At 41.5% G+C, this 13,196-nt stretch overlaps 1 protein-coding gene across 1 annotated transcript in view; it reads right to left on the bottom strand.

Annotated features, from left to right (window-relative positions):
* Positions 1 to 9,702, bottom strand: part of bicdl1 (BICD family like cargo adaptor 1) — a 30,954-nt gene extending 21,252 nt beyond the window's left edge. The window contains exons 1-2 of the mRNA XM_028577653.1: positions 9,310 to 9,702; positions 7,715 to 7,930 (exon numbers count right to left, since the gene is read on the bottom strand). Coding sequence (XP_028433454.1) covers positions 7,715 to 7,930; positions 9,310 to 9,702 — 609 coding nt within the window. The remainder of the gene's footprint in view (positions 1 to 7,714; positions 7,931 to 9,309) is intronic.
* Positions 9,703 to 13,196: the final 3,494 nt, after the last annotated feature.

The following is a 13,196-nucleotide window of genomic DNA, read 5'->3' as shown; positions in this document are numbered from 1 at the left end:
TCTACAACACAGGGTTGCACAATGAACTACAAGTTTTAGTCCCTTTATGCTGCACAAGAATAAACTAAGACAAAAAACTATTTTGTTTAAGTTGGAGTACGGAGGATGAGTTAAGGAGTCTCACAGACTGAGAAAAGAAGCTGCTCTGTAGTCTGGTGCTACGGCAGTGGATACTACTGTATCGCTTGCCAGACTGCAACAGGGTGAACAGGCTGTTGCTGGCGTGGCTATTGTCTTTTTGACTTGAGGACCGAACTGCACAGAGATATGAATGATAAAACTAACCATACAAGACACTGACGGATATGCCATTCCAAAAAGCTGTGAAACCAAGGGAACACTGCAAAGGTTTAACAAGGAAGAGATATTTGGCAAAAAAAAGGCATTGGTATAAAGCTGATCCTCTTAGAAAAGAGCAATGGCTTGATATTGTTCTAGAAATGTATTTGATGAAAAAGTTGACCTATCTTTTGAGACTTAAAGGAAATATTTTTGACAGAAATTGGTCGTTTTGCGTCACCCAGCAGATCTCGGCAGACCTTGGCTGCTCCGAGCTCCATGCGCTGCGGCTGTGGAAGGAAGCCACACACGCTTCATCTAAACACACTGCCCATACTGCCATGACACAGAGCTGGATTTAAATCAGCAACATTTTCTTTATCTATTTAACTGTTGAAATATGCAATCCCTGGAAATTAGAATGTAAAAAGTTTTTCTTTTCTTTAAAAGTTATCAACCTGATAAACTCCTAAAAATTCTAACTTAACAAAGTGTCTTTGTATGAAAAACCAACTACTGTGGACTTAATGTGCTCACATTATGCTTTTTGTTTTTTTCCCTTTCCTTTAATGTGTTATATATCTTTTTGTTATGGGTTTAAAAAGGAAAAAAGCCCAAAGTCCACCCAAAGGGACTTACCATCTCCAACAGAAAACACTGTTCACAAACTGCTCCAAACAGCTCTATTGTAGTCCAGCCTTTACTTCAGAGACAAACCTGGTCAATTTGTTACACACGTTATAATGCTCGCCTAGCTGCTAGCATGGCACGCCCTCATACTCTGCTTCTGACTGGCTAGTAGTCCTTCCCTAGCTACTGAGCATGTGCAATTCCCAACAAAGATGGAAAATAAGTGTGATGCCTCACTCTGTAGCTAAAACGGAGAGCTCAACACACAGGGTGAAAAAAAGTACTACGACAAAAAATATGGTGTTTTTTGAAAATGAAACCATGTAAACCTATTCTGGTACAACCTCTGAATATAATTATCAGCCTGAAAATGAGCATAATATGAGCACTTTAAATACAAAGAAAAAAGTTCTCAGAAATAAATGTTGTCCAATGCATCGTAAGGCCAAGCCATTTTTGTGTTCAGGCAAACCTTGAGGCAGAAGATAATATATCTAATAACTAGACAATGATCTAAAGTCTCTGCTATGATAGCCAGATGTTAGTTTCTATGTACCAGCTGACAGCTGCATGATCCTGTCTCCTCTGTGTGGGAAACAGCTGTACAGTCAGTGAAGGCCAGTGCAGCGGCAGGTCAAAGTGGTAAAGTGACATCTGACCCACTGGCCCCATATGCTGACAGATTGAGATCATGTCGAAAAACCACAGGGTTGACCACAGACTGCCTGATTTGCAGAGACTCACTTAATCTGCACATACATTCCTCAGATCCCAGATCAGGCATTATCAGCATGGCAGGACAAACAAGGGCATATCAGACCGCTGTGACGGAATCCAGGGCAGCAAAGTAGGGCTCAGCAGAGAGACACGTTTCTTTACAGTGTCTTTACTTTGACATTTATGTGAGTAAATACGTACATGCTCTTTAATGTGAGGAAGGCTGACACTTGAAAAGTGTAGATCGCTCCTGCTGATTCAGTTGCCGGCTGTCTGTGGCTGTGGAACATGATCAAGCATATGTGACTGCAGGTGCATCACAGGTCTTCAATGACGCAAACTAGCATCAAACTAGCTGTGTCCTCGTGCCATTCTGTAGAGCACATTCCCATGGTAACAACACATGGAGTTTCAATTTGCATGTCACTCTGGTTGGCATAGCAACCAGGGAAAAGTGGGATTGGTGGAGATGCGAATAGTGGTCTCAGAGCTTCTGGTATTTTCCTTAGTCACTTTCACAGAGCCCTGCCTTGTCTAGACTTACAGTATGGAGGATGGGCAACCCCAAAACGGTTGCATAACAAATACAGAGAGTGACAACACGTGCCAATCAGAGAGCTGATCCTGAGAGCAACAGCCACCTTGGGCTGATGGAAGGCAGACGTTATGCGCTCCAGTGACTAAACAAAGCTGATGGCTGGACAGATGCCCAGGGGCTGCGTTCAACGCTGGCTAGAGGTTGTAAAAGAAGGAGTGAAAATGAATCCTGTGCAGAGTATGATGTGGACATACTGTACTGATGAGACGAGACACAACAAAGGATGCATACGTTCTGCCCTTGTCATTATAAACATTACACCTTGCTTCTTAAAGCTATAGTGCGTAGTTTCTGCTGCCCCCGTGAGGAATTCTAAGTAAAGACAACAACACTGCCGGCGCCTCCACATGATACAAGCCTTCTGTGACCGCGCACCCTTGAATGTAACGGACGTTCATTAATAGCAAAAAGTTACGCACTAAAGCTTTAATTTGTTGTAAATGACAAGTCAAAAAAATTGATTTACTCCTCAAATCCGTGAGGCTGTCCACTGCTCCTAATACTTAGGATGGGTTAAATGCACTACATTGTACTGTACGATTGTATGTGACGAATAACTAAGTTTCTTCTTCTTCTTCTTCTTCTTCTTCTTCTTCTTCTTCTTCTTCTTCTTCTTCTTCTTCTTCTTCTTCTTCTTCTTTTAAAAGAGAATTCCGGTTGATTTCAACACGTAGCTATGTTGTTTGTTGTCACGTAGTGCTGTCAGTAGCAAGAAAAATGAAAATAATCGGTGTTGCCAGTTATGCTACTGCTAGCTTTCGCACCCAGGCGGCTGAAATGGGTCAGGTTTTAAACGTGCTTTTAGCCTCTTAAAATTTTCGAGATGTCATTACAAGTGCCTAGCCATGTGAACAGATTTCTTCCGAGACAAGTGCTTAGGGACCGTCTACAAACTACAACACCGAAAAGCGATACAAACATATTTTCTAAAATAGGCATATGCTTCTTTTTTTTAAAAGTGCTGTAATACAACTAGCAGGAGACACGTTATATTTGAGGTAAGTTTGGAGACACTACCTTATTTAATCATTAAATTAATACATATTTTTGTTGTATCTTTTTTCGGTGCTGTAGTTTGTAGACGGTCCCTAAGCACTCGTCTTTCTCCTTTAAGTAACCAAAATTGATGAGTCACTGGAGGCTGCTGTCAACATTTAAGTACATTCTAGAGGTAGAATTGATCAAGGCCATAAAACATGCAGTTAGACACATATACTGGAGTCAGTGCATCCCCAGCCTTCTCTGATCATGTGTGATAATGTAATTAGAGAAAGGTCCCCTTCCTGCTGGCTCACTCTGATCAGATTAGGCCTGAGGAGATTGGCCGTTCTCACACCCAAGACCCATACAGACCAGCACACACCTCCTAGGCTCTACTCCTGGATCAATAGGAACCTATTTTCTCTGGGTGTATTGAATAAGATGTAGAGTTTTATCACCCAGTATTGGAATATTCACTCACACATGCACACACCCACACCCAAAGTGGAATAACAACAGGGGGTGTTTGTGTCCGCCCAGGATAAGATGTAACAAGCCGGGCACTACATTTTTAGATCTTCTTTGTCCAAATATCTTAGTAACCTGCTGTTATTAATTAAGTCGAGTATGGACTGAAGTTGTTTTGGTTCCTGACTGAATGCATATGGCAAGGCTATTAGCACAGATTATAGCCTAATCCCCCTCAGCGCTGTCTTTTACCCTGTGACTGACATCACTTCCTATGCCTTCTCAAGGTCATCCCACTGCAGACACTCATTCTTAAATTCTTAAGGCAATGCACGGTTTTTATTATTATCTTTGGCTGCAAGGTTTGCTTTAGAAATCACTGGCAGTTATATATACAGGAGGACTTATTCATCAATAAATAAATATGTGCATACATAGATGCTGAAATAATTATGGAAATACATTATAAATAGCTGATTTAAAATAAATTAAATGCAAAATAATTGAATACATTTTAAAATGTTGGTAATCTGGAAATAAAATAAATGATGTCTTTACGTCTACTTTATATTAATTTCTGATGACTTATCAAATAAAATGTATTCATTTGTTTGCATTGATTATGAAGTCATCCACAGTCATGATGAACACAGTATGCTTACTGTGGTGTAGCAATGGCAGCCACAAGCTGGTTTATTAGACCCCCCCCCTGTTTGTGTGTTATTGTAAACCCAGAGGCTGTAGATGTGTTTCTTCTGTCTGATATGAGCCTTGTCCTCAATAAGTGTCTATTGTCCGATTACCCCTATACCGCTATAATGTGATTTTTAGCAGGCATGCCATACAGTCGTAAAATGTGCTATTCTTACAGGAAGCAACATACGGCCCAGTTTAGATCATAATCAGACTATTTCGATTAAAGAGTTAACTATTATGAGAAACAGGGAAGCAGATGAAAATAGCAGGTCTCCAGTGACCTCCCTTCTGCAGGGTTTCCTCAGGGTAGTTTTACATTCCCTCCATTCACTCAGAGCTGTAAACAGTTAACATGACTTAGTCACAGCCCAGTGCCTAATAATGAGCACTGACAGAAAAAGATAGAGAGAAGAAAGCAGGAAGGACAGAGAAACAAAGAAGGATAAAGCGAGAGAGAAAGTGAGCGCTGTGGCTGACCTCGTTTATTCTATTACCCAGCAGGTCTTCCTCTGCATGCCCAATTCATTGAATCGTGGATCTGGATCGATGCAGTCAATTAAGTCTCATACATTTCACTGAGTCACAAAGACCACAATATATGCTCCCCCCTAAAACACAATATACCACTTTCAGGGAATAACTTTATAGATTCCCACACCCAGGTTTCAATTAAATTAAACACAGTTTAATTATGCTAAGTGCCTGCTCTTGCTTATCCATAGCAACTGGCCAGTCCAGGGCAGTCCTTGATTGCAATGTGATGATGGGGTTGGGGCAAGATGGTGCAGGATACTGATTTAATCTGATTAAGATGGGAAGGACAGCTGCTCTGCACAGCGTCGAGCTGGGGGTTAAAATCAGCCACACAGAGCCTTCTCTTCCCTGAACAGCGTGTGGCTGGCAGCAGATCCTATCTTCTCCCAGGAAGGGGAACAACACAGTGTCAGCGTCACCATAGGCACAACTGCTGACGGGGATATCAAAGCACCTGTACAGGCATGTCAACCTTTGTATGCACAGCTCTAGGGCATCCTGAAATAGCCTTGGCAACTACTGCTAGCCTACCTGGCAGCTGACCATAGTCTGAAGCCTCTGTTGTACAGCCCTTACTCGAAGTTTCTATAATGGTCTTACAGGTGTATACTGTATATGACTCTGACAGGCTAGGCAGCATGGCATAGTCCTGCTCTTGGAAAGCAAGCTCATCCCTGTGCCATATCAATTGTAAAGTGTGTTGGAGTGATATGTAGCTTCTCAACCACACAGTTTGGGAAATATTACATAATATATAGTGACAACATTGAAATGAAGCCACTATTAAATGAGGATGTAACGATGCATCATGAATTGGTTAAAATTGGTTATAAATGTGTAAAGATTACAACCGTTTGAGATAAAAAAAATAAATAAATAAAGAATTGCGATGCAATTTTTAAACAGCCTAGGTGTAATCTACTTTTGATTTTAAAGACGTCACTACGTCATCTCAGTTGTGTAAGATGTCGTTTTATACAATTTCAGTTCAGTTGCACAGTTCAGTTTGACAAGAAGACACATATGTTGTTTTGCACAGTTTATATAAATAAATGATTATTTTTCAGTCATTTGTCTGCAGCTCATTCTGTTAAAAAAAAACGTGAGAAAATTATATCGTCAATATTGTGAATCGTATTGAATCATGAGATGTATCGTTACATCCCTACCACAGAAGGGACAGAACGTGGACAAATTAACAAGAAAACCAAGGGTATAATCCAGGTCAATAATACAATTGTCTTAGACTATAGTCTCAAAGATTAAAAAAAAAGTTATATAGTTAAATAAACTACAGTTGTTCCAATACCGATGCCAGTATCCGTGCCTCCGATACAGCCTAAAATGGTGTCAGTATCAGCGAGAATGTGAGCCTATCCACCGATCCAATACCACATGTTAGAATAATTTACATTATCAAAGGATAGACGGAACCACTGAAGTTATAATAAAGTTTGTTTACTTGCAAGTGGAGTCAATCTACAACACTCACAGCATAAGTACAGAAAATGACTGACTGAAGCTTTCTACAACAGCTTTTGTAATACAACGTAGAATGTAATAAAACTCTATAGTCATAATAAAGAGTCGATGTCATCAGTTATCTCAGTCAAGGAGTGCCTGTTCTTTCCTCAGCATCACACACAAGACAGTGGCTCCCAGATACCACATGGCAACAGCAGCAACAGTGTTTTGTTTTGTTATAATGCAAAGAGTTTTAATACTAATCAGAGAAAAAGTATTTTTCTAACACCATGTAACTAAGCCCGAAAGAAAATATACTACATAGTATATAAATATACTGTTAAATAGTTTATTTATGTTCTCATTGTGACTGACTGTCACTGTCATTCTCTGTATGTTTTTGTTCATGTTTTACAAAGGGTTAAACCTGAGCCAGGCCATACAACAATGATAGCAATCATATCCCATCCATACCGGGATAGTAGTATACAGCTGTCAAAATAATAAACAAGATTATATATTTTAAAATTCACTGGTATCGGATCGGCTGATACGCAAGTTCAGGTCTCTAAATTGGTATTGGGAAGTACAAAATGGTATCGGAACATCTCTAAAATAAACACTGCTCTTACATTGTCTTATTAAAGATTTACATTGAAGGCTTCCCAAAGGTACAGTTCATTGCAGAGCCGTTGTATTGTTACACCTAAGTGGCCACTCTGTATGGATAAAGTGTCTTGTTTTGTGTCGATAGAGCAGACTGAGGTGTTGTACTAAACTCCTACGAAAGGCATTAATCAACTGGAGCTACAAAGACTAGCACTCTTAGCCCCATCCATCTGCATCTACTGCCAATCTCAGTTTCTCCTGACGTGCGTACAGCAATTCACATTAACAGGGATATAGCCTCAAGTCCTCATGAAAATCCTGAGCACTGCTAGATGTATGTGTGGTTTTATCTATCTGTCCATCTGAATATCTCATAAAGGACATTTTTTACTCTGCTTGTCATAATAACTGCACTCAAATTACCTGCCAATATGCAGAGTGCTATTGCATAAGTGTGCAGTCCAATCATTCTAAATTATTCAACATGAGACCCGAAAGCTCCACTTTTATTTTGATGAGTTAGCACAATTCAGGTGAAGTTCGACAGAGCCAGGCTGAATGGAGGTAGATAATCCCTGAGGGATGCTGAAACTTCACTTGGCTGAGCATCTCATTGATGCTTTGATGTCAGCCAGGCAGACTTCAACTGGACTAAGTTGCCCTGAGGCCAGGGCAGTTTGACATACTGTACACCCCTCCCTCCCCCCCCCACACACACACTCTCTCGCTGCTGCTCACCCTACTGAGTTGCTCCAGCAGTCTATGGTTCTGTTCGGAGAGCTCGCTGATGGACTTGGTCTTGTCTCTGTCAGCCTCTCTCAGCTGGACCTGATGCCGCTCCAGCTCACCCTGCAGCTGCTGGACGTCGGTCTCCAGCTCGGCAACACGGCCCTCCCACTCCCCCTCTCGACTTTCCAGACGCCTACGCAACTCATGCTTCTCCTGCTCCAAGTGCTGCATGTGGACAAGGGGAGAGAGGGTGGTATGGTTTAAACCTTAATTTGCTTGGATTTGAAGTACAGTATTGCCCTTACTTATGAACATAAGCACCAATGAAATCATTGATACTTCACAAAGATGCTGGTGCTGCAACAGACTGAGAAAGTATGTACTCAATCCTTGGAAAAAATGTCACTGTACTAAAAGTTAAAAAAGTTAAGGATCAAGGAGGGGCAACATTGCAGTTCCTAACTCTTGTACCATCTATGCAAAAGTCAGACTTATTTTCCTTGTGGTGCTTATTATGTCACTGTGCCAATACTATACAGTTAGCATTAATATGAAAACATATGATGTTAAGACTGAAGAAAGTTTGACTTTAGCACCATACACCCAAAATTGAAGTTTTGTTACAAAACAAGTGCAAAAAAGTCGCAAGAACTGCAACTATGATTGCCTAAAATGAAAGCACCGGTTTAATCTGGTGCAGGCAGGGATATAATAGTGTTATATAGTTATATAGTTTTGAACTGAACCAGTTGTGTCCTTAGCTCCGGTAGTGACAGTTCAGATAATAGGATGCTTCTTTCTTTTCTATAGAGGGCAATGAACGGTGGACAGATGCACTGCATCACCAGCGGTTGCCAGAGTTGGGATGGGGGGGGGGGGGATTGTTGTTATGGTTATGTCCAAGGCTGAAGCAGCTGGCATCTGTGTGGCCACAATTTTCATGTGTGAGTATGTGCCCAGACAAAAGGAGGGATCAAATAGAATCAAAACAACCTCAGAAAACAACATCAAAAATAGGGTACCAGGAACTGTAACAACATCAATGATAAGTAGAATATGATATTAAGAGGCAGCTTATTTCTCTGAGCTCCAACATGAAGATGAATATGGATCAAAGGGCTGAACAGATGTACAGTAGATACAGAAGGCCCTGGACAGCCACAGGATTAGTCTATGTGGTTTTTCTCAGGCCACGTGTTGGCTTGTGTGAAGGATTTTTGAAAACAACAAGAACAAAACCCGATGGGTGAAATAACTCAGACCATGCTACACCTTTTTCAGCTTGGCTGTGGGTCACTGTAATGACAGAGACAGCATAGTTGACTTAGAATGACCCGCTAGTTTCAATTCACGCTATGTAACCAGTCCCAGCTTATAGGACATTAGATACAACACTGCCCTACCAAGGGAATCATGCTAGGTGAAACCCACTGTCTTTGGTAGCTTGAATGTGGAGCTCTACGGGCAGCATTTGTTATGATCCTCTTGAGTTTGTTTACATTGTGAAAGTTCAAACTTGATTAAAGGATTAGGCCAAACCAGTAACAAGGGCTGGAGGCAGCATTAAAACTTCTATGTTATTTTATTTTCTTCCCTTAGTTTACCTCTAATTTCTCGTTGAGATCTTTGTGCATTTTCTCATATTGCTTGGTCAAGTCTTGGTTTCTCTCCAGCAGCGCTTTGCCGAGTTTAGCAGCTAAAACCAAGTCTTTTTCCTTTTGACGGAAGAGCGACAGCAAGTCTGCGTTCTGCCCCACCGCAGGCGTCTCTAGGTCCGACAGCTCCTCCTCGTCGTCCCGGTCCCCGGTAAGCATGGCCAGTTCCTCCTCCAAGGCCATGCCGAGGCCTCCGGACCCGGCGTGCGGCAGCGGGTGACCCTGAAAGCCGCCGGGCTCATGAGCGGCGGAGCTGTCCCGGGGCTCCATGCAGTCGCTGTCCAGCTCCTGTGGTGCTGAAACCACGGCGGACGCCTGCAGGTCTAGGCAGAAAGTGGACATCGCCTCCCGGCGGAGGACAAGCCGACAAATAAGAGCCGACTGATTTCACTCCGGATGAACCCACCCTGCTCTGACAGGGTTGTGCTGACCGGACCAGCTTGTAATCGACAGTCCATCCATCATTCTCGCAATTTCGAGCAGGATCCGGTTAGATTGTAAACTGCTGTCTTCCCAGTTTCCTCGTCCCTCTCTCCTAGTTAAGCTACCAGCCGCGACTCTGGCTCAGATTGAATCCCAGCAAACACCGCCTCCTCTGTAGCTCACTGACTGGCTGTTTGCTATTGGACACACACAATGTTTTATCCCGGTATAAACCGCCTCCATAAGCTCTGCGCAGCGGTCGGTGGGTCAGGGTCCATCCCGCTTCGGGATCCTGGTTCTCCCATAATGATCGGCCTGTTACACCGGAGGCATTTGCCAGCCAAACAGATGAGCGCGATCCCGATGCCTCCTCAACCGCTTTCCCGTCTTGAATGCGCGTTCCCGCCACAGTGACGTCCGCTACAACCTGTTACAAACGGCCAGCCCATTGGTTGAAAATGATAGCGCCATATTTTGGTGCTTCTCGCACACATCTGTGACATCCAGTAAATGAGCACGTGAAGAGATAACATGAGGATTGTTTCCTCAAGTGATGCTCCATCTGTATCGTCAGAAATGATAAAACCTAAAGAAAAATATGACAGTGATTTTTCCTAAGCCTATATTAAATAATAACCTTTTAGAGAAAACTACGATGATGGTAATATTACAAAGCATTAAAAACACTTTGGTTTCCACTCAATGTAATTCAATTAAATTTTATTTATAGTATCAAATCATAACAAGAGTTATCTCGAGACACTTTACAGATAGAGTAGGTCTAGACCACACTCTGTAATGTAACTGTAACATTAAGCTAACTTTCCAGAAACAAAGGGTTTAACGTCACCGCTATCCATCGAACGATAATAACCATGTCCAAAATGTAGCCCTAACGTTAAGGTCTGTACAAATTTAACTTAACGCTTAATAATTCAGCTTTTAAGGTAATTAAATTCAATTTTATATTTAAATGGAAATGTTACTCTTTGGGAATGGGTGAGGGTTTACCTATTAAAGCTACCTCCTTTAACTGAAAAATGCATGCAACAGTGGTTACCTATTAACGCTAGCTCGTCCGTCAATTAAACTACTACAGGTAGGCCTATGAATCTTGACAGGTAGGCCACATGGCAAGCCGTTTGACCATACAGGTAACTAATGTAGAATATTAGCAATTAAAGTTATATTTGTGCACATTGCAAAAGAAGCTGTGTGCAGTCATTGAGGAAGTGGTTCAAGGAAATGTCACTGAAGCATGGAAGGGTAAGATTAAGCCGTTAACTATAGTTTGAGCCTATTATGGCATAAGAGTGCATTGTGTACCAGACAGATAAGCAGAAAAACAGGAAAGGCAGTTAAAGTTACGAGAGAAGACAAGGAAGTTGCACCACACAGAGACCCCAACCTTGGTGTGTGTGTCTATAAAGATACCAGTTTCTGTCTAGAAACTAGAAGACACCCCCTGTGAGGATAGGATAAAAACTTGAGGGAGAGAACAGATCAGGGCTCATAATTTGGAGGACAACTTGGTTGACCAGCTCTGACTTGATGTCTGTCGCTAGGAAAACTTAGTCTCTGTTTTGTGAACCCACAATTGTGTTGTAACTCTTATGCTGCCCTCAGTAAACTTTGCTTAACTGAACTCTTCGTCTCAGATTGATCCTTGTGTTCTGGTAAACTTAAGTCCGATGTATGGTGCTAAAACAGTCTCATAAGTCTTTGTAACTTGTAAAACACAATTCACAAATGAATGCAGAGTGATTTGTATTCATAAATCTGTGTTGTATCTGTGTCTCTAATTTGTGACTTGTGAAACGCAAGTATTTAGGTATTGTGGGACAGGTGTCATACTTCTGCCAAGTGATGGTCTGAAGACAACACAGCAGCATCAGGAAAGATTCAGTATCCACAGGATGACTCCTCAGTAGAAAAGAAACCCTTTAGACTGGTTGAGGACATGAGCTGGACAGTTATCTGCTACTCTGTGCATTATGTATACACACTTTATATTTCCATTTAATTGACTATGAATGAAGGGCTTTATTTCTAAGCAGGGTCTGGTCATTTTTAAGTTTAGTAATAAGGCTCCTTAAGTGTAAGTGTAATTGCACTGTTTATACAGGTGATATGTCTGATTTAATGCATAGAAGGGTCAAACACTAAGTCCATTTAACATCCTGACTATAGAAATGAAATCCTTTAAGACAGGTTATAGTGACAGTAAGCAACACAAAACATTTGTTTAACAGTTAAACTTTATTTTTTTCACAGATGACAATATAAATAAAACCAAAGTATTTTGAAATGGTATTAAATCTAATCTGCAGCTTGAAAAACATTTCACAGCATAAATATAACGCACGGATAAAAACTTCAAGTGAAAATCTCTAAGTTACTTTTTAAAAACAATAGTCCCTTTCACACAGCCTGACTGTACTGTCCTCACAGTAGCAGTTGGTACTACTAGTTACTGAGCAGTTGAAGTATGACACCTGTCGAGCAATAACTTCCTCCTGATGGTTTATCATATGTTGAGGAGAGTCTGGTGGGTCCAAGTACACCTCATCAGTGGTCAGTCTGATCTGTAAATCATGGCAGATTCAGTGTTAGATTAAACTAGGCTATCATTTTTTATCACGGTGTACAAATGCACATACATTTAGTTTTAAAAAAAGTAGCAGTGTAGTGAAGAGAAAGGGTGGACGCTCAGTCTAGGTGTTTATTACATTACATTACATGTCATTTAGCTGATGCTTTTATACAAAGCGACTTACAATTGCTATATTTGTCAGAGGTAAAACCCCTCTGGAGCAACTATAGGTTAAGTGTCTTGCTCAGGGGCACACTGGTTGATGTATCACAGTGGGAATTGAACCCAGGTCTCCCACACCAAAGGCATGTGTCATTTCCACTGCACCATCACCACCCAAACAAACGTAAACTGCGCCAACCTGCACAACGAACAATAACAACCAGTGTTCCAGCCAATAACTGACAAGAAGGATTTGGTTGAGTCATGAATACGCATTGTGGAAGTAGCCTACATGCTACTGTGCTGCAGTGATGGCTCAATCAGCTCCTTCTTGTGGGTTATTGGCTGGAAAACAGTTTGTTATGCTTCGTGGGGCAGGTTGGCGCAGTTTGTTTTTGTTGCCATTTGTGGAGCATGTGCTGTCTACAGAGACAGTGTGTTCAGGGGACAGGCAGCTAGCGGATAGTGAGGAGATGTTTGCTGTACGTGACAAAAAATGTTGTAGCCTAAAAAACGTGTCACATCACTTAGGGCACCTTTAAACTCCTAACTCCAATCCACATCAAATAGCAGAAATAACAGCTGGCTTAACAAAGAAATACAATATCACGAGTAATGCAGCAGATATACTTAGCTACTCTTCTCACTTACGCACACT

This window comes from Perca flavescens, chromosome 5 (genome assembly GCF_004354835.1).
Source record: "Perca flavescens isolate YP-PL-M2 chromosome 5, PFLA_1.0, whole genome shotgun sequence".
Taxonomy (NCBI): domain Eukaryota; kingdom Metazoa; phylum Chordata; class Actinopteri; order Perciformes; family Percidae; genus Perca; species Perca flavescens.
This window is presented reverse-complemented; position numbering and strand designations above follow the sequence as displayed.